Source organism: Apis florea, unplaced genomic scaffold (assembly GCF_048593485.1).
Source record: "Apis florea isolate Af1SG1 unplaced genomic scaffold, ASM4859348v1 contig_2293_pilon, whole genome shotgun sequence".
NCBI lineage: Eukaryota > Metazoa > Arthropoda > Insecta > Hymenoptera > Apidae > Apis > Apis florea.
Window position 1 is genome coordinate 843,430 of NW_028256554.1, and position 19,564 is coordinate 862,993.

The 19,564-nt window shown below is 29.4% G+C and overlaps 5 protein-coding genes across 9 annotated transcripts in view; 2 read left to right on the forward strand and 3 right to left on the reverse strand.

Annotated features, from left to right (window-relative positions):
• Positions 1–871: 871 nt before the first annotated feature.
• Positions 872–8,186, forward strand: LOC100867712 (ATP-binding cassette sub-family G member 1). 3 transcript variants are annotated; one of them, XM_012487507.3, is made up of 13 exons: positions 872–943; positions 1,644–1,806; positions 2,121–2,275; positions 3,646–3,763; positions 4,133–4,325; positions 4,609–4,754; positions 4,838–5,079; positions 5,176–5,378; positions 5,462–5,630; positions 5,872–5,972; positions 6,068–6,223; positions 6,302–6,542; positions 7,154–8,186. In XM_012487507.3, the coding sequence occupies exons 2-13, from the start codon at positions 1,799–1,801 to the stop codon at positions 7,324–7,326; spliced, it is 1,905 nt and encodes a 634-aa protein (XP_012342961.3). In that variant the 5' UTR covers positions 872–943; positions 1,644–1,798; the 3' UTR covers positions 7,327–8,186. The 3 variants fall into 3 exon arrangements, with proteins under 3 accessions (XP_012342961.3, XP_086759894.1, XP_086759895.1); XM_086903768.1 differs by having other exon boundaries at positions 894–966; positions 1,647–1,806; XM_086903769.1 differs by having other exon boundaries at positions 894–966; positions 1,647–1,806; positions 5,000–5,079.
• On the forward strand, positions 7,853–9,970 carry LOC100867833 (ribonuclease Oy). Of its 2 annotated transcripts, none has more exons than XM_086903772.1 (4): positions 7,853–8,058; positions 8,654–8,837; positions 9,059–9,590; positions 9,670–9,970. In XM_086903772.1, the coding sequence occupies exons 2-4, from the start codon at positions 8,776–8,778 to the stop codon at positions 9,883–9,885; spliced, it is 810 nt and encodes a 269-aa protein (XP_086759898.1). In that variant the 5' UTR covers positions 7,853–8,058; positions 8,654–8,775; the 3' UTR covers positions 9,886–9,970. The 2 variants fall into 2 exon arrangements, with proteins under 2 accessions (XP_086759898.1, XP_086759897.1); XM_086903771.1 differs by having other exon boundaries at positions 7,980–8,237.
• Positions 9,971–10,022: 52 nt separating this feature from the next.
• Positions 10,023–11,916, reverse strand: LOC100866095 (UBX domain-containing protein 1). Its single transcript, XM_003689906.3, has 7 exons — positions 11,602–11,916; positions 11,474–11,527; positions 11,254–11,412; positions 10,934–11,185; positions 10,599–10,815; positions 10,342–10,522; positions 10,023–10,247 (listed from the first exon to the last, which is right to left on the reverse strand). The coding sequence occupies exons 1-7, from the start codon at positions 11,655–11,657 to the stop codon at positions 10,201–10,203; spliced, it is 966 nt and encodes a 321-aa protein (XP_003689954.2). The 5' UTR covers positions 11,658–11,916; the 3' UTR covers positions 10,023–10,200.
• A 34-nt stretch (positions 11,917–11,950) lies between these two features.
• LOC100866206 (histone H2A) lies at positions 11,951–13,318 on the reverse strand. Its single transcript, XM_003689907.4, has 3 exons — positions 13,078–13,318; positions 12,799–13,006; positions 11,951–12,573 (listed from the first exon to the last, which is right to left on the reverse strand). The coding sequence occupies exons 1-3, from the start codon at positions 13,097–13,099 to the stop codon at positions 12,396–12,398; spliced, it is 408 nt and encodes a 135-aa protein (XP_003689955.1). The 5' UTR covers positions 13,100–13,318; the 3' UTR covers positions 11,951–12,395.
• A 496-nt stretch (positions 13,319–13,814) lies between these two features.
• The window catches only part of px (MAP7 domain-containing protein plexus), a 52,901-nt gene continuing 47,151 nt past the window's right edge, over positions 13,815–19,564 (reverse strand). For both annotated transcript variants that reach the window (XM_086903774.1, XM_086903773.1), the window contains exons 12-15: positions 16,572–19,352; positions 16,176–16,382; positions 15,676–16,074; positions 13,815–15,577 (exon numbers count right to left, since the gene is read on the reverse strand). In XM_086903774.1, the coding sequence (XP_086759900.1) occupies positions 15,378–15,577; positions 15,676–16,074; positions 16,176–16,382; positions 16,572–19,352 (3,587 nt within the window). In that variant the 3' untranslated portion in view covers positions 13,815–15,377. The remainder of the gene's footprint in view (positions 15,578–15,675; positions 16,075–16,175; positions 16,383–16,571; positions 19,353–19,564) is intronic.

Below are 19,564 nucleotides of genomic sequence, written 5' to 3' on the forward strand. Positions count from 1 at the left end.
GTGTAATTGTGCTAAATTGGCATAATGTTCGTTGTATTTAATAGCGTTTGTTTCTTACAAATAAAATTGTTTTTCATAATATTATTAATTTAAATATTTATCATGTATCGCTAAGTAAAAAAGATATAAATATATATATTTTTTCATTTTCAAGATGAATTTGTGAAATCATTTAAATTTTTTAAAATTAGAAATTAAATTATAAGTTTGTTTAATCATAATTTAACCGATTTTATGGAATAGAAGAAAAGAATTCCTTATTTATTTTATATAATTATTATTATGAAATATTTATTCAATCACGAATGTGGCAATTTAGAATTCAAGAAAATATATTACAGTTACATTTAAATCTTATATAATAATCTCACATAATAATTTTTTTTGCATGACGAATCACAATATAATCGATATAACGCAAATGAAATGAAACATAATGATACACTTATTTTATTGCAGTACCAATTACTTACATTAATAATTAGATAACATATTAGAAAAGATATTTATTTCAAATTGACAAGAAGTACTTATTTTAAAGGATTACATGTTTATCAATATATGTATATTTATTATGCAATATTTGTTTAATATTAAATTTAATATTAAAAATATTAAAATATTAAAAAAATTTAATACTAATAAATAATATATACGTTAGTTTTACGTTATAAAAAATATTTAATTCAATTTTATTATAAAAAATAAAATCATAAAAATCATATTATTCTTTCATAGAAAGTTTACAGAAAACAAATATTTAAAAAAATATATTTATTTATATATGTATTTCAAAGTCCAGAGCATGCGCGTAGATTTCTATGAACCTACATATACTTATAATTGACATATTAGTATGAACTAATTCGGTACAGTCTGTTATTTAGTGCAGTTTGTTATGCTCATTAAATTTAATTAATCCGTGTTTCATATCATATTTTAAGTTTGTCTCAAATTTAATAAATTGTAACTATAAATACATTAACTAATAACCATAAATTAATTTATTGTAAATAATAATAATTTATACAAATTATAAAGTAAAAAGAAACTTTTAAAAGCTTTTTTGTGTTAAGATAAAAAATACACGATTAATACCTATGCGAAATATTGATAGATATAAATATATACGTATGTATGTATAAATATATACGTATGCTTTATATGAAATGAGAAATATTTATTTTTAACTAACAAAGTCATTTATTCATTCTATTATCCATTATTTTATTTTTTATTTTATTGCAGTTACCAATTACTTACATTAACAGACAATAGATGATTTGCAAATAGAGAATTTTTTTCTTTCTTTCTTTTTTTTTTTTTTTTGTGAAAAAAAAAGTAAATATTTGATTAATGATATTGAAATAATATCAACAATTGTTTTTTATTTTATTCATTATTATGTATTTCGATGTGTTATCGTATCGCATCCGTACAACAAACATTGTGCATGATTCACATTGAACTTTAAGTATGCTTTTTAATTCTTTGTTACATTACGTCATTCATTTTTTATTAATTTAAAGTATCATATAAAAAGACTTTTGCTTATTGAATTAAAATATGAATAAAAAAATGTTAATTACATCAAGATGATTTATACATGAATATAATGATATATAATAATACCATTGTGATAGCAGCCGACACAATTATGTGTGTACAGTGCAGAGTGTCGTTAGGAATAGGGAACATAGTAAAGTTATTTTAGCGTCAGTCTTCAACCGCGATTTGCCGTGCACCAAGCTTTCAACCGTTTTCACGGATTTTTAAATCTTTTATCAGTGACGCTTTTATGAACAAGTAATTGTGCGATTTGATGTGTTATCTTAATTATCATACATTTATTAATTCTCTTTTCTTATAATTGATTATTCATTTATTTTTTTCTTTTTAAATATAATGGCATAATTTTTTTAAATATTTCATTCATGAAAAATTTATAAAATATAATCGTCATTTCAATTGCAAAAAGTTATCGATTTTTTTAAAAAAAATTATTTGAAAATATTACTTACGAATTTATTAAAAAAATTTAAAGAAAGATTTCAATTGTTTAAAAGTGTTATAAATAATAATATAAACAAAAGAAAAATATAATTTTTTTTAAACTATAGATCAACCATGCTCACAAAATCAGAATTGAAGGTAAAACAAAGCAACGATGGAATGGATGACATCTCATTATCATTATTATCAAATTCCAAAAAAATGGCCTCTATTAACATCGAATTTAATGACTTAACTTATACAATACCTTATGGTAGAAAAGGTACGATACAATATAAACTATAGTATTTGTTAAATATAATGAAGAAAATTAAAATTTTACTGTTCAAATTTAAAAATTTGATTAAAATTTTATTATATTAAAATTAAATTTTGATATTTATATAATGTAAAGGAAATAAAATAATTTTATTCATATTATTATCATATCATTTAATTAAAAAACATTATGTATTCTTCGTATAAATCGAAAAACTAAACGAAATTTAAAAGTTAAAGTGAAATTTAAATTTCAATATATTCAAAAAAAGAAGCAATGGGAACATTATTCCTAGGATTACGCTAGAATACAAATACATTTTACATATAGAGAAAATTTTGTAAATTTTGAATAAAAAAATTTTAGTATTTTTTTCCTGTATTTTTTCTAAATTTCCAGTATTTTTTATTATCATATTCATTTTAATCATTTCAATACCACTAAATCTTTTTGAAAAGAGTTACAAGAATATTTCAATATTTTATATATTTTTTTTATCTTTTTCAAATTAAACGCTTGAAATACAAAAATGATATAAATGCTATTATTTATGATGAAAAATCTTTTTAAAACACGTTATTCTGCAAATGTATAAGGAATTCCTATAAATTCCTTTATAGATATTTTATTAACTAATATTATCGTATTATCTCGATCGATACATAAAATAAATATAAGATAAACATGCTTGAATATGAATATATCTAATATATGGGAATAAAAATATAATACTGCATAATTTTATTATCATCAATATTATAAATCAATTTAATTATTAGTTATTATCAATAATTATCACCAATGAAAAAAAAAATATTTTTAAATAGAATAGGATGTTAAAATAATTATCTTTATCATACAATAAGTATATTTCATGAAATATTTAATAAATAACGTTAAAAAGGATTATAAATTAATATTTAATTAATATATATATATATATTATAAATCACTTAATTAGTAATATTATTAATTAATAATCAAATCAGATAATTTATATAATTTGAATTTAATTCAACAATTTATCTTTCAATTTAAATATTATCATTTGAATGTACTAGATTGATAATAAAGTATATAATTCATTTTTGTATTCAAAATAATAATCAGTGTGTTGAAGATTGAATGTTTGCAAATATACATATGAGAGATTAAGATTATATTTCTTTTAAAATATATTTTATATTAATATATCTATCATACATATTTGTCATGTTGGATATGATTATGCGTAATAAATATAAAACTTTTATGTATTTTATTACAATAAAAGTGATAATATATCTTTAATCACTTTCGATTGCATTATTGAAATTTTAAAAAATAAAATTTATATGAAGTGATTACATTTTTTTGTTATTTATGTGTCATAGGTAAAAAAGTGATATTAAAGGGAATTAGTGGACAATTCAAATCTGGACATTTAACGGCTATATTGGGCCCTTCAGGCGCCGGAAAATCCACCTTATTAAATATCCTTGCCGGATACAAGTAACGTTTCATCAGATCAAAATATAGAATTAATAAATTTATCAACCAATTGTTATAAAAAAAGATTTAATGTAATAATTATATATTTTCTTTTATCATTATTGTTTTGTATATTTTTTATTGCATTATTAAAACCAAACTATTTTATATAATAGTCATAATTGACTATTATATAAAATAAATTACTTATACAATACAACTAAACATTTAAGTAGAAGTTTATTACGTGAATCCTAACATCGTCTCGATCGATAGATTAGCAGTTCATGCATAATGTAGTACAATCAACAATCTTTTTATTTCCTTTAATTTTTTTAATTTATCTCAATTTATTTTTTCGTTATTCAAAATTAAATCTAACGTTTACAGAGCAATTGGCCGCGTAACAGGACAAATAAATATCAATGGACAAAAACAAGACGTGGAACACTTTAAAAAAGCGTCATGTTATATCATGCAAGAAGACCTTCTTCAACCATGGCTCACGATACAAGAGACAATGCAATTTGCTGCGGACTTAAAACTTGGCAAGAATATTTCTCAAAAAATGAAATTAAATACTGTAAGCATTTTAAACGATCTGTACGATATAGAAATAGAAAATAATTTTTCTTTCATTCGATGTGTAAAAAATTAGAGAAAGATATTTGATTAAAATTGTATATATTCTTTTTTTTACACGTTTTTACACGCATGTTTGACAATTAAGAAGCATTTGAAAAGAAGATATATGATTTTAAAATGAAAGAAATCATTTTTTTTTCTAAAATAGACTAAATATCACATATTTATTTAACGTTATAATATCCTCTTAGATCAATTATTAAGCGTTTGCATGATTTTAGATAGAAGAAATTTTGAATATTTTACGATTACATCATGCAAGGCACACAAGTACCGAGCATCTATCGGGTGGCGAGAAAAAAAGACTCTCGATAGCTTTAGAACTCATAAACAATCCGCCAGTTATATTTCTCGACGAACCAACTACGTGAGTAATTTTTAATTTCGCAGCAAAGAATAATGAAATTTCAAACAAACGAATCAAATATATAATTCGATCGACAATTTTAGAGGATTAGATCAAATATCTGCTACGCAGTGTATCGAACTTTTAAAATCTTTAGCACGATTAGGAAGAACTGTAATTTGTTCCCTTCACACTCCAAGCGCAAGCATCTTCTCGAAATTCGATCATGTTTACGTTTTAACCGCCAATGGCCAATGTGTTTATAGAAGTACTACGCACAACTTGGTACCATTTATGCGACAGATTGATATCGAATGTCCAGAGCATTACAATCCTGCCGATTTTGGTAAATAGCAAGCTTTTTAATCGCTATTTTTTTTAATTGCAATTGCGTAATTGAATTCACTAATTGTTTGAAAAATATTATTCGTTTTCGTTACAGTATCAGAAGTGGCAGCGGGTGATTATGGTTCAGAATGGATAAATCGAATGGTAAATGGTATAAACACAGAATTTCCTATTATTCCTATCTCTCAACAAACGAACTTCGAATTTCAAATCAATGCGACGATATCAAAAGTATCTTGGTTTGAACAATTTATCATTCTATCGAGAAGAAAGTTTTTACAGTTACGTAGAAATAAGGTGCAAAAATATTCAATAATAAAAAAATCAAAAAAGGAAAGATTTCACAAGAGATATCTAACAAAATCTTTCATCTTTTTCAGGATTATATGTATTTAAAAATATGTTTACACATATTCGTTGGCTTTATCATCGGCGGTTTATTTGTAAATATTGGAAACGACGGATCGAAAATCATATATAATATTGGCTTCTGTTTAGCTTGTTTAATATTTTTACTTTATGTACCAATGTTACCGATATTAATGCATTGTAAGAAAACAACAATTATAAGAGGAGAATTGATGATTCTTGATAAAATAGATTTGACAAAAAAAAAAAAGATAAAGATATTTAATAAATATAATTATTATTTCTTCAATACGCTATTAAAATATTTTCATTTAAAGCTGTTTAAATCATACAATATCCTCGATTGTCTTCTATGTTCTTATTTAAGTTTTATTTAAGTTTTTCATTCACTTATATATATATATTTTTTTTAAACTTACAGTTCCCACAGAAGTGAAATTGATAAAACGAGAATATTTTAATATGTGGTATGATTTGAGTCCTTATTATTGTTCGTTGATCATAATCAACATACTTACACAGGTTAAAACACTGAATTTTATTAAAGATAATAAATATCAATTTTACAAATCATAATATAAAATGAAATAATTTTTTGATTTTTATTAACATTGCAGATATTAGTATCATCGATATATTTATCAATAGTATATGTGATAACAGATCAACCTCTGGAGTTTTTTAGATGCGCTATGTTTTATAGCACTGGTTTAATATGCTCGTTTATAGCAGAAAGCATAGCATTAGCTATAGCCAGCATATTGAACATCGTGGTACGGACTCATAATATATTATAATATTGCACTAATTATAATTATATTAAGAAGTTCTGATGTTAATATATTTTTTAGAATGGCATATTTGTCGGACCTGCAATTTCTGTCCCCTTAATGTTGGTTGCTGTACAAGGAATTGGCGAAACAAAAGCTTTACCTCTTTATCGACAATTGATAATGTATCTGAGCTATATTCGCTATGGTTTAGAAGGTCTTATAAGTGCCTTATATGGTTATAATAGAGGAAAGTTATATTGTCCACCTACAGAAATGCTATGTATATTCGGGACACCTCGACAACTTTTGCAAATAATACGTAAGCTATTGGAATTATAGTAATGTTTCACTAATAATGCAAAATCCATATTATTGTTAAAATAATAAAGTAGAAATAGAAATTTTCGATAAATATCTCCTCAGTTTCGTTTATTTCTTAAAATCATCTATAAAATGAAAATGAAATATATATCGAAAGTGAAAAATATCAAATGTGAAATAAAGAAAAAGATTCGATATGTCAGTTGTATATTATATATATTACATGAATTAATTAAAATTAATTCAAATATAATCGTATTTAATATTAATTTTCATTGGAAAATTTTAATAATTTAATTACTTAATTTAATTGTTTTTAATAATTTGTTGATAATCAATGAAATATATAAAAATATTATCTTTATCCTACTTTGATGATTCATTGCTAATTAAAAATAATATAATATAGATGACTCAAACGAGTCAAATGAAGAATATTACAACGAATATTTGCTACTTTGTTGCATCGAAGCAATTCTAGTTGATAAAAACGCGATAATTAATAATAAAAAATATGCGATAATTAGAGAAGCATTACTGTGTATTTAAAATTATAAATTTTTAATATGGCATGCTTATTTAAATGCAATTTTTAAATTCTGATTTTAGGTATAGATCATGTGGCTTTTTGGATTGATTTTACTGCGTTAATAGTTATCTTTATTTTTTTACAAATTCTCACTTATTATTTACTCAAACAACGACTTAGACCGAATAAAATGTTTCAAACACTTTTTCTGATTAAAATGATAATAAAAAACCATTTTAACATCGTTAATTAAAATTTTTAAACTTAACAGTTTTATTTTTTGTAATAAACTTATTACTTTTTAAAATATTAATTTTGAAAAAAAATAATTTTTTACTATCTATCTCTAAATATAATAAAAATTATAATAATGTAAAACATTGAAAATCTATTTCTTTGAAATGATATGAAATGTAATTAAATAAGATGTATACATATAATATGTATATATACATATATATATAGGATGAAAAAATAAAATTATTAAATTTGAAAATTAAATATAAAATTAGCAAAAATCTATTCTATCGAAGTATATTTTTTATATTATAAGTTAAATTTAATTTTGCAGATCAGGAGAGATGGAGATAAAATGTGACATAGACTTGATAAAATAAAAAGATATGAACTTACATGGACGAATTGAAATAGAGAGATATAATTATCTTATTCTATTTCAGTTATCTCATTTTATCTCTGTTTCGCAAAACTGCTTGTAATTTAATAAAGAAATCTCAATCAACATTTTTATGTTTATTAAGTTTTTTATTTTGGTCTTTAAAATTAATTCTTCTAAAAATATAAATCCTGTCACAAATTAATTCTTCAAAAATATAAATCCTCTCATGAATATATTAACATTTTTTATCTGTATATACATGTATAAATATATAATCTATGACATTTGTAATAAAGGATTTCTAATTTTTTAACATTACATGAATTTTATGTATACACATTCAGGATTTAATATTGATTAGATCAGGTATTTAATAAGTATAGTTAAGTAAAAAAAAAGAGTTAATAATAAAAAAATTATAATATATATAATAATAATAAAAGTGTTATGATATATTAAATTTTTATTATATTCGATTTATGATTTCAAAATCAGTAATGTGTATTTTTATAATTTTCTCTATATCATTTTAACCTATAATTGATGTAAGCATATATATTGTTTTTTAAGCAAAGTTTAACTTACTTCGTAAAAACTCATTAGAAGTTAAATAATATTTCTGTTAAGATTTTCTATAAATATATAATAATTAAGAAATAAAATAGTTTAAAATTGTGATAGATATAATATGCTTGCAAAATGTGTTTAAAATGTTACTTTTAGAAAGTCTATTTAAATTACTGCATTCTTCAATTAAAAAATAAAATAAATATTATAATAAATAGAAAATATAATTGACAAAAAAATTAAACATAAACGCAATTAACTTTTATATTCAACAGAAATATTTAAAATAAATATTTTATATAATGAAGCAAATTTTTAATATCTATATTCTATCTATATCTATAAATCTACTGATAAAAGTTCACGATTCATTCTCAATATTTTTTGATTATAGATATTATATATATAGAGATTGAAATAAAATCATAAAAATTTATTCGAGCGACTAAATAAATAATAAATCTTATATAATCTTATTTTATCAATATTTTATTTTATTTATAAAAAGCATTAAAAATGTTAAATTGCAAAAAAATCGCTATTATTTTATTTTTATTTTTTATTGGCAAAGTAAATAGGTAAGTTTTATTTATTAAAAATATTCGATAATATTTTTATATTACTTAAACTTATTACAATATATTACAATATATAAACTTAGAATAGATTTAACGATAACTTTTTAGAATTTTCTTTAATTTTTTAAACAAAATTATGTTTTCATATTATTATTTTTATTATTAATGAATAACCAATACAATTTCGGAAAAAATTTTACATGTATAAATTGTTTTAATAGTAAGAACCATTGGAATCGAATACCGAGATCAAATACCAATTTCGATGTTTTAATTTTTACTCAACATTGGCCTCAAACTGTTTGCTATACATGGAAAGAAGATTCAATATCGAATACGTGTTCATTACCAAAAGAGCATAATGAGTGGACGATTCATGGTATTTGGCCATCTCGGTATTATGATATTGGTCCACAATTCTGTAATAAATTATCATTCAATTCGACCGCATTAGAACCATTGAAAGAGAAATTACAAGAAAAATGGATAGACATAAAAAAAGGAAGAACTTCTTATTCGTTTTGGCAACATGAGTGGGATAAACATGGTACTTGCGCGGTAGTATTGGAACCATTAAATACTGAAAATAAATATTTTGCAAAAGGTTTAGAATTATTATCAAATTATGATATGAAAAATGTATTGGCAAAAGCGAATATCACTCCTGGACAAATATATAATAAAACAGATATTTTAAATGCTATTGAAAAACAATTAAACAAACAAGGAATATTAATTTGTCATGAAAATAAGGTAAATAAATAAGAATTTATTTTGTTCATCAATATTCAATATTCAATAATTAAATTTAATATAATAAAAATTATTTTAGCATACTGGAGAATCATATATATTTGAGATACGAATATGTTTTAATAAAACATTAGAATTAATCAATTGTACCAACATTTATGAATATCCTACAAATTGTAAGTCTGAAAGCATAATTTATCCCGAAAAAGTGCCACACAACACAAGTACAATAATAAATAATAATATAATAATAAATTTCATATTTATATTTGTATTGTTTTATAAATATATATAACAACATAAAAGTATAAATATAAAATATATGTAAAATAAATATAAAAAAATAAAATATAAAATATATATAATTTTAAAATTTAAAATTGATGTAATATTTGTTTTATATCCGAAAAATCAAAAATTTTAAACATTTAATATTTTTATATGTATATTTTTTATTTTTATTAATAATTACAAATAGAGATTGTTTTAATAATAAGAGATGTTTTAAAATGATTTCTTTTTCTAAACAATTTGTATAATATTTTACAATGAAATATTAGTTTAAAAGTCATATTGCAAATTGTATGACAAGTAATAATTGATATTTTAATCATTCCACTTTTTTTTGAACAATTAAAACTGCAGATGGTGTTAAACCTAGAATTATAATCATAATAATTAAAAAATTAATGTTTGTACCATATTATATATATTACAGTTAATACAAATATTATAAATTGCAATAGCATACCTAATGCATTTAAAGGAGCTTCATAATCGTCTTCTGTAAAAATTTTCTTAGGAAAATTTGTCATTAAATTAAATGGACCAGGAGTATCTGTCCTATTAAGTTCTACAAACAATCTCACAGCAGATAACTTTTCCTTACTTCCAAAATTTTGAGTTAATACTTGTCCATTAGTAAGTCTAATCTAAATTATTAAATAATACCATATTATTCAGACATAACAATTAAAATTATATAATCATAAATATGTAAATTATTACCTGTAATTTTGTATCATTATATTCTTTCCTGTAAATATTGGTGGAAGATGAAGGTGTTGAAAGAGATTCTGTTACTATTTTTTCAGCATTAGCTTTAGCACGTCTAGCAGCTTTATCAGCTTCAATTTGTTCTTTAACCCTTTGTCGTGCTAATTTCTCTTCTTCTTTTTCACGTTTCCTTTCTTCTAACAACTTCTTCATTTCTAATTCTTCCAATCTATAACATTGAAATATATATAAATATAGTATATAGTATATATATAGTAATATATATAAATGAATATATGTGTGTGTGTGTGTGTGTGTGTGTCAAGAAATTCACAAATTCAATTTACTTTCTTCTAGCTTGAGCCATCTCTTTTCCTGATTTTATTCTATTTTTTTCTCTTTCTTGTGCATCTTTTTTTTCTTGTTCTTCCCTCTCTTTGTTTTTTTGCTTTAATTTTTCTGTTAATATTCGTAATTGCTCTTTTTTTTCTTCATCCGTAAGAGGTTTTTTCTCTTCTGTACTTTCAGAGAACCTATCATGTCCAGATTTTGTTGCATGGAATTCCACCTCCAAATTAGATTTAAACAATTTTCCACAGCTATTGAGTAAAAAATTAAAATAACTATGTTATCAATATTAATTCATATAAAATATTAATATATTTACATATCACATTTCATAGATTTAGCAACTTCAGTAGTAGACACCTGATCACTAGCATCGGTAATATTTTCTTGAACTGATGTTTGAAGATTAGACGCTGCTGTACTTTCAGTGATAGGTGGTTCAGGTAATGGTTCAGCATCATTTGAATGAGCCAAGAGCCTAAAATAAAAATTAAGATCGTCATCAGACGATGAGAATGAAGTCACGGCCTTTCTCGTACCATTCCATTGCCGGAACAACTCCTTTGTTTCCAGTAATTTCTAAAGCTTTTTCCCTGCGATAAAATAAAAATGAATATAATAAAGGTTATATTATATATTAATTTAAAAAATTGCCTTAAATTCTTACGCTTTAGATACGCTGAAACCCATATCGACTAGCATATTTATATCACTTGACGACATTTTATTTTATATTTTCGAATTGCTTAATGAATATTTTTCACCAATAAAATAATATTCAACATTCGAGCAATCAAAAACTTAACGTCACGTTCAACCGACGCGCTACCTATGCAATTTTATACGTTGTAAAAGCTCACTGGTGAAATCATTTTACCGGAAGTCGCATACATCTAAATTTTAAAAATATAATTAATATATTTGAAAAATATATTCGTTAGAATTTAGAAAAAATACAAAAAATATAAGTAAAATAATATATAAAATAAATTCAAAAATTCGGAATTTCAAAGAAATATAGAGTAATGATGTTTTATTTTCACTCTAAATATTGTTTACAGTCAACAAAAACATTTAATACATCAGTTTCCATTTTATATTCATATTTTATAAAATATCACTAAGAATTTAATATATGATCAGAGGGAACAAAACAAAATGAATATAATAATGACAATAATTAAATAATAAATCTTAAGCATAAGTCAAAAAAGAAATGTATCTTAAAAAAAATGCACTTTACTATTACATAAGCTAAATAAAAAATATTATTTAGTAATGAAATAGTAGACTGCACTATTAATTAAGATTATTCACAGTTTATATTGATAGAATAATGATTGTAATTTGATAGGTTTCAAAGGTTACTTCTTATTTTTTTTTTTTTTTTTTTTAATAGCTCAAGAAACAAAGGTATAGCCCTAAAGTATTGTTAAGTTAGAAATATTATTCTAAAGATTATTAATATTCCTGGGATGCTTTGTCTCCTTTTCCAGATCCACCAGTACCAGTTTTCTTCGGCAAAAGTACTGCTTGAATGTTAGGCAGGACACCACCTTGAGCAATCGTTACACCAGAGAGTAATTTATTCAATTCCTCGTCATTGCGAATAGCTAATTGCAAATGACGTGGAATTATCCTGAAATAAAAACAAAAGTATGTATATTTAATGTAATATATAGTATTTATAAATTATCAATTAAAAACAGTATTTTATATAAATAAATGATATTAAATATATTATATTATATAATAATGTGGAAAAAAAATATCATGGAGAAGCAAAAGTAAAGATAGATAAATAGAGTATGTATAAGTGAAAGAGAAAGAGATAGAAAGAGAGAGAAGGGCTTGCTTCACCAACCTCGTCTTCTTGTTGTCTCTTGCGGCGTTCCCGGCTAACTCGAGTACTTCAGCCGCCAAATATTCCATCACAGCGGCCAAATAGACAGGAGCTCCAGCTCCAACTCGTTCTGCATAATTTCCTTTTCTCAAAAGACGATGGATTCTTCCGACAGGGAATTGCAGCCCTGCCCTACTACTACGGGTCTTCGCCTTTCCCTTAGCCTTTCCTGAAAGAATGTACATAGAATGGTTTATAGTTTTCAATAATTTACTTTAACACGCTAAATACGATACTTACCACCTTTACCGCGTCCAGACATCTTTTAATGAATTTTCTTAAAACTTTTAAACACGAATAATGAACGATGCTTCTCCTTGCAATATCAAACAGCGAATGAACCTCTACCCTATTCGACGACGGTTATGCGTATGTACATCCGATATTTTGGCGGCGACAGTTAGGTCGGCGCTCGTTTGCGCGGGAACGTTATTTCTACATCACATGTACATGTGGCGCCGCCAATCTAATGTTAAAATCCCTAGATAAAATTGCGGATAATTTTTTTAAAATATAATATACGCGTATAATTGTACATTAGATAAATAGATATTACGTTTTCTAATTTAAATTATTCATTTAATATAATATATACTTCTTTATATTCGTAATTTTTTACTTCTTTATATCAATTTTTATATGGTACACAACTTCATATTAAAAATTGTACACCCTGCAGAAAATAAGCGCGTCTCAGAATATAGAGGGCAGTACTGAACATGAAAATAATTAAAATTTATAATTGCTTCAACGTATAGAATTATAAATTTGAAAAAACTTTATGAATATTTTAAAAATATCTGCTCTTCGTTTCATTAAAACCGTTAGAACGAAATAGTTATAACTATATTTAAAATAAAATAATAATTACTAATCGCAATTGAAAAATCGTTATATTGTTGAAAAAATATAATAATATAGAAAATTATCTATACCTTATATATAAAAGGAGAGGAAAAAACAAAATACTCAAAAAATTTATATTTTCAACAATTTACTCCTAGGCTCTTGTTTTGGCCAGATCAGAGACCAACAAATATCTTGTGGTCTTCTTGTTTTGTTATACAATACATAAAAATAATGATATTTACAAATGTAGGATAACGTTAGGCACTCAATGAACAAAACAGTAAAATTATAAATGTATTCGTATTATACATATTGGAGGTATTACGATGAATAGTTGAACGATATACTCGGAGAGTAGAGTGAGATACAAGTATTAGGACATGTAAGCATTGATTTAGTTGAATGTAGACGAAAAGAAAAAAAAAAAAAAAAAAAGAAAGAGAGAGAGAAAAAAAAGAAACAGAACTTTTGCAACGAAACGAATTTTATTCGCTTTTTAATATTGTTTGCGATCTGATTACTGTTCGAACTTGGAATGTTGGAGGTCGGGTAACAAGCATATTTTTATGTGGAATGTGCTCGCGCGATGTCTCACGTTTTAAATTAAAACAATTTAAATTAAGTCACTTTAGCTACGTAAGTACCTCACTGCAGTTGTTACATTAATTTCTCTTGTTAATTCACTGGCCTTTGTGTTCATTATTGTGAACAGTGGACATCGAAAGGAAAGATCGATCACTATTCTGATCTCTTGGAATCAGATGTGATTTTCCTGTATTCTACGAATGTCCGTAGACTAGAGTTGTTTCTATCTCGAAACATTTTTTAAGTTAAAAGTAATCGTTACGATTCTATAGTTTTGACCTTTTTTTTTTTTTTTTTTTTTTTGCATTCAGATTTATTGTAATCGCAATCTGTGGTTTCGTAGTTTGAATGTATTTTAAAATTTTTGTTAACACAGAGCTCACGTACACTATTCCCATTTAGGATGCAAAATGAAAAAAAAAGTTACAGTCTATATATTGGAGTAACTTTTCGATTATCAATAAACCGATTCAACGTCGCGATTAGTTGTCCCCTCTCTTTTACACCAGATAATATTAACGATCGACTCATATACAAATTCATGACATATCATATTGTTTTCAAGTTATTATCTGACATAGAGTCCACATTACGCAGAATAAAATAAGTTATACGATTTGTCTATTTTTCATTAAAATATTATGATACAAATTACAATTATTTATAGTTTAGAGTCTAAGAGCCGTTAGTTAAAACTATAAAATCTTTATTAACTACTTCAGTCGTGAACTAAGAAGTGCATGTATATTTAGATATAATTTTTACAATCTTCTTACACACTCGTCTCATACGTTGTGCTGATATGAGGATCATTTACGAAATATAAAGGTGTGTGCTTCACGACCGATCGTAGTATCGATCCTGTTGCTATTGTTGTAATTTTATATTCTGCATTATATGTATAACGTCATCTCGTGGTATCCATTTGGTCATTAAAACCGAAAGGCTGCTTTACAATTGGTCAATAAAATTGTCTCATCTCGAATTCTCGCTTGTCTAAGTATCAATTATATAAGATTTTATATTTGGTATTGGTATGCTAACGACCCTTAACCCTTCGATAATATCACAGATGAATGAGTTTCCGTGTTGTGCGTTACGCATCGCTACCTAAGGTTCCTAACAAGTGCGTTAATTCTTTCGATTTTCTCGCTCAACATCCGCCTTTCCGAATCAAGAACTGTTCTCGCGGATAAAAGTTCGTATATCCTCCGCTCTAGATGGATGGTCTCGGAACGTAAGTTGTTCGATTGTGCCACCAATTTTGATGTTTCGCTCGTCAAAATTTTCTTTTCTAATGCTTTTTCTGAAACGAGAAGAGAAGAAAAAAAAAAAAAATGAAAAATGGAATAACACAATTAATGGATGGTTTTTCTATGAAACGAGTGAAATGGAATCTCATACCTTTGGAATATTCGCTATAAGCAAAGAGAATGTCCTCGATGCCGGTCCATTTAGATCTTTCTCTCTTTCCATCCACGTAATCTACATCCACGTTCTCATCCATTATCTTCATATCCATAATCTTGCAATGCTGTTTCACCCCATTTTCACCGGGCATAGGCAAAGAGGGATAACCCATCGAGACAATGTTCGGAACCAAAGGTGGTAGAGGCGGTGGTCGTTCTGGAACTTGTTTCACTTTTACTCTATCCAAAAGCCTCATCTTTTGCGGCGGTTTAGGCAATGTTGGTGGATTCTTCGAATACGCCCTGGCAATTCTTTCGCAATACGCAGTCACGGAATTGGAACATTTCCGTTTTTTACGATCTTGGAGAACGTATTGCCACGTTAATTCTGCCTCTGTATAGAATAAATTTAAATTTTACAATTGTAATTTAACGAATCGAATCACTTTTTGAACGATCGAGCGTTCACAAGATTACTTTTTAAAGTATACTTGCCATCTCTCCTGTTCGGAGGCATTATATCAAGGCCTATAGTCCTGAGAAAACCAACTTTCGGCTCGAAATCTGGTGTATGGAGTAACACGTCCGGATGTTCCCGCGGTATTGGTAATACAGATTCTACCACTTGTTCCGTCTCCAAAGGTACTTCCGGTGGATCTGGATTTAACCTGTACCTCTTCTCCACTTTACAAAGCTCTATTTCTATATGGACGGAGCGAGAAAGAGAGAGAGAGAGAAAGAGAGAGAAGGCAGATGCATAAGTGTTAACGTGTGGACGAATGTAATGGGGGGGGGGAGAGAAAAAAGTTTAAAAAAAAAAAAAAAAAAAAAAAGAAAAAAAAAAAGAAAAAAAATTAACAAAAACGGTGAAGGGTGACGAAAATTTCTTACCGTTCCTCATACTTAAAGTGGTTAGACCGAACATGGCGAGGAATGCGAGCTTCTTCTCAGAATACTGTAATTTCGCCGGTGGACCTTTGATGATCCAAAGATCCACATCCTTCGTTTCATCCTCGCCTTCCGAATCCGAACTACACGCAAGACCTGTATTCCTCTCCCGTTTCCTTTTCCTTCTCCTTTCGGCAAGATCCAACGAGGACGTCAACTCTTTCGGCTTCTCAGGTACAAGAAAGGACTTTTCGCTGGTTATCTCCTGTTTGACCAGAGCCTTGCTCAGGTCAGGCACATTTAACACCGCCGGTTCGCACTTCACGGAAATCTCAGTCAAATTATTGCACTTGTCGGTGAAACAAAATGCGGTTTTCAGCTCGTTAGAGAAATTCAACAGTTTCTCTTGATATTTTGGTATCTGTAGGAGAACATTGGACACGTTCTGACAGGTACGCAAAACTTCCTCAGACTTGATGCTCTGCATCAACTGGCTCGTATCTATAGGCTTCTGCGCGATGTCGTTTATGCTGAACTTAAAATTCGGTTGAAACGATAATGTGGACAACAGGTTGTTCTGATCGCTCTTAGACTCTGATTCAGGTTTCATCTCCTTCTCGGCGAGATTGAAGTTGACGTTCATTGGTTGGAAAGTAGGGGGCGGGCCTTTCCCTTGCTGCTCGTACGTCGAGTGGGTAATGGTGGTCAACGGTTTTTCTTGAACAATCGAATTCTTTCCCACGTGATTCTGGTGGCTCGCCGCCGTTTGCTTCCCGTGATTCTCAATCTTCTCGTTACACGAGTTAACTAGCTTGCCGGTCTCCCTCGTCGACGTGGTATCCGTCGTGGTTCCGCTTTTATGATGCGAATTCGCGTGATTCGCGATCTTATTCCCATTCCCGGCCACGATATTATTGTAATTCGCGTTTCCACCTATTTTCTCGCTGGAAACGCAATTAACAAGATTGGACGAAGTCGAAGGAGGCGACGAAGACGACGACGACGACGACGACGACGATGACGATGACGACGAAGACGGTGACGACGACGGCAACGACGAGACTTCGTTCCGCTGGCCCGCCGCCGCTGTAACTGCTGTTTGACTACTTTCGTTCCCATGATGCGCTACGCTTTGTTTCGTATTACTGATCACAGGAGCGCTGTTGTTGCTACTCGCGCTACTACCACCGCTGTTGGTAGTCAACGTGGTCGACGTTACGTTGATCTTCGGCTGCGAGTGGATTTGATGAGGCTGCGATGACGATGACGACGACGACGAGGAGAAATGGGCCGGTTTGTACAAATTGGCTACGTGCGAGACAGGTATATGGGGATGATGAAATTGTTGAGGTGGATAGGGGATCGGATGCGACAACGATTGCTGGGAATTCGCGTTTTTCGCGTTATCGGCGACAGCCCCGTCGTAACACAACCCGATTGTTTGGGATGTGGTCGTCGTAGCGGCCGATTTTATCGACGATTCTTGATAAGAAGAAAGTTGACTCGATATGCTGTGATTGTGACTGTTCACGATAGTCCTTTGCTGCGGCTTCGACGAGGAGCGAAAGGAATCCTCGAAAGGTCTGACGAAAGCCGGTTGAGAGGTAGCCAACGTGCTCGTGCTTGTGACCATAGTAATCGCGGTGGTAGCGATGGTGGTGGTGGTGATGATGATGCTACTGCTGCTGCTGTTAGTGCTCGTGTTGGAGGCCGTGTTCGCCGTCGTATTGGTCGCGGTTGCGCCGTTGTCTTTGCTCCTCGAGCTATGAATACCGTGGGACAACGGCGATGGCGATTTGTGGGTCAAGGTGGTCATGTGGTTCGCGCTGTTCATAGTCGAGGGAACCGAGGTCGTTACAATGTGTGTTCCGTGGCTTGTCATGGTGCCGCTGCTCGACAAACCGTTGTTGCTCGTCGTTGTACCAGCTGCGCTCATATTGTTGCCGCGTTGATGTTGCGATTGTTGCGACGATGATGCTGACGGTAGCGGCGGTGGTGGCGGTGGTGGTGGTAGCGGCGGCACTTGTGGCGACTGTTGCACCTGTTGTTGTTGTTGTTGTTGTTGCGGTTGTTGTTGATGGTATATAGAAGTCGTGACCGTAGTCGTCGCGCTGCTCATTATCGTAGCTGTGTGCTGACTAGAATGAATGGTAGTTGAGGGTACAGAGGGTAAATGGAGGGAAGGTATGGAGATGATAGGCGCCAAGGGCATGGCGAGGGATGGTGGGGGCGGTGGACCTATTACCGCTGGTGTCAACGATGACATGGAGGGTATAGAGGGGATGGGCGGAGGGCCGCCGATAGGCGCGGAACTTATCGGTGGCGGAGGTCCAAGGTTCAATGGGGGTAGAGGGGGCATGGCCGCGGTGCTGACGGAGCAGATGGTAGCCGTGGCCAACGATGCTGGTCCAATGGGAGCCGGTGGATTTGGAAACGGTGGCAAACGAGAGTGATAGATGTTCGCCGTTGGATCCGACGATGGTGGTGGCGGTGGTGGTGGCGGCGGTGGTGGTGGAGGCGGTGGCGGTGCTACTGTTGGCGGAGGAGGAGGAGGAACCGAAGACTGTTGCTCTTCTTTCCTCGACTCGACGCGATGGTGACTGTTACCGACAGATCCAACGCTAGCGTTACCCGCGTTGCTCCCGCTGTTGGTGCCCGTGCTGCTGCTATTCCCACCACCGCCACTTCCGCCTCCGCCGCTACTGTTCCCGCTTGGACGATCTCTGTTCTCGCGTTCTCGCTCCCGCTCGCTATGCATCTGAGCCGCTATGGTCGGCTTCCTAGCTGGAACAAATCCCGAACACAGTGCTTGGTAATCTTCCACTGATTATCTACTGGTGTCAACTTACTATTTAGTACACGTAGTACACGGGTCGTCGATTATTTCGAAATATTGGCAATTTTCGCGCACGATGCGCTCGAAAACTTTTCTCTTCCACGTATTTATTATTGTTTATCAAAATATAATTCGTACGCGAGGAGAAGCGTTGTCCACG

Bases quoted from the DNA above. Each gene is read 5' to 3' on its own strand.
- LOC100867712 (XM_012487507.3), top strand. The intron at 4,326-4,608 runs GTAAGCATTTTA...GCATGATTTTAG, and splicing joins AAAAAATGAAATTAAATACT to ATAGAAGAAATTTTGAATAT. The intron at 5,631-5,871 runs GTAAGAAAACAA...TTAAACTTACAG, and splicing joins GTTACCGATATTAATGCATT to TTCCCACAGAAGTGAAATTG.
- LOC100867833 (XM_086903772.1), top strand. From the start codon at position 8,776: ATGTTAAATTGCAAAAAAATCGCTATTATTTTATTTTTATTTTTTATT. The intron at 8,838-9,058 runs GTAAGTTTTATT...TTGTTTTAATAG, and splicing joins TTTATTGGCAAAGTAAATAG to TAAGAACCATTGGAATCGAA. The intron at 9,591-9,669 runs GTAAATAAATAA...AAATTATTTTAG, and splicing joins TAATTTGTCATGAAAATAAG to CATACTGGAGAATCATATAT.
- LOC100866095 (XM_003689906.3), bottom strand. From the start codon at position 11,657: ATGTCGTCAAGTGATATAAATATGCTAGTCGATATGGGTTTCAGCGTA. The intron at 11,186-11,253 runs GTAAATATATTA...TTTACTCAATAG, and splicing joins AAATCTATGAAATGTGATAT to CTGTGGAAAATTGTTTAAAT. The intron at 10,248-10,341 runs GTATGCTATTGC...TTATAATTCTAG, and splicing joins AGCTCCTTTAAATGCATTAG to GTTTAACACCATCTGCAGTT.
- LOC100866206 (XM_003689907.4), bottom strand. From the start codon at position 13,099: ATGTCTGGACGCGGTAAAGGTG. The intron at 13,007-13,077 runs GTAAGTATCGTA...ACATTCTTTCAG, and splicing joins GTCTGGACGCGGTAAAGGTG to GAAAGGCTAAGGGAAAGGCG. The intron at 12,574-12,798 runs GTTGGTGAAGCA...TTTTTATTTCAG, and splicing joins AGAGACAACAAGAAGACGAG to GATAATTCCACGTCATTTGC.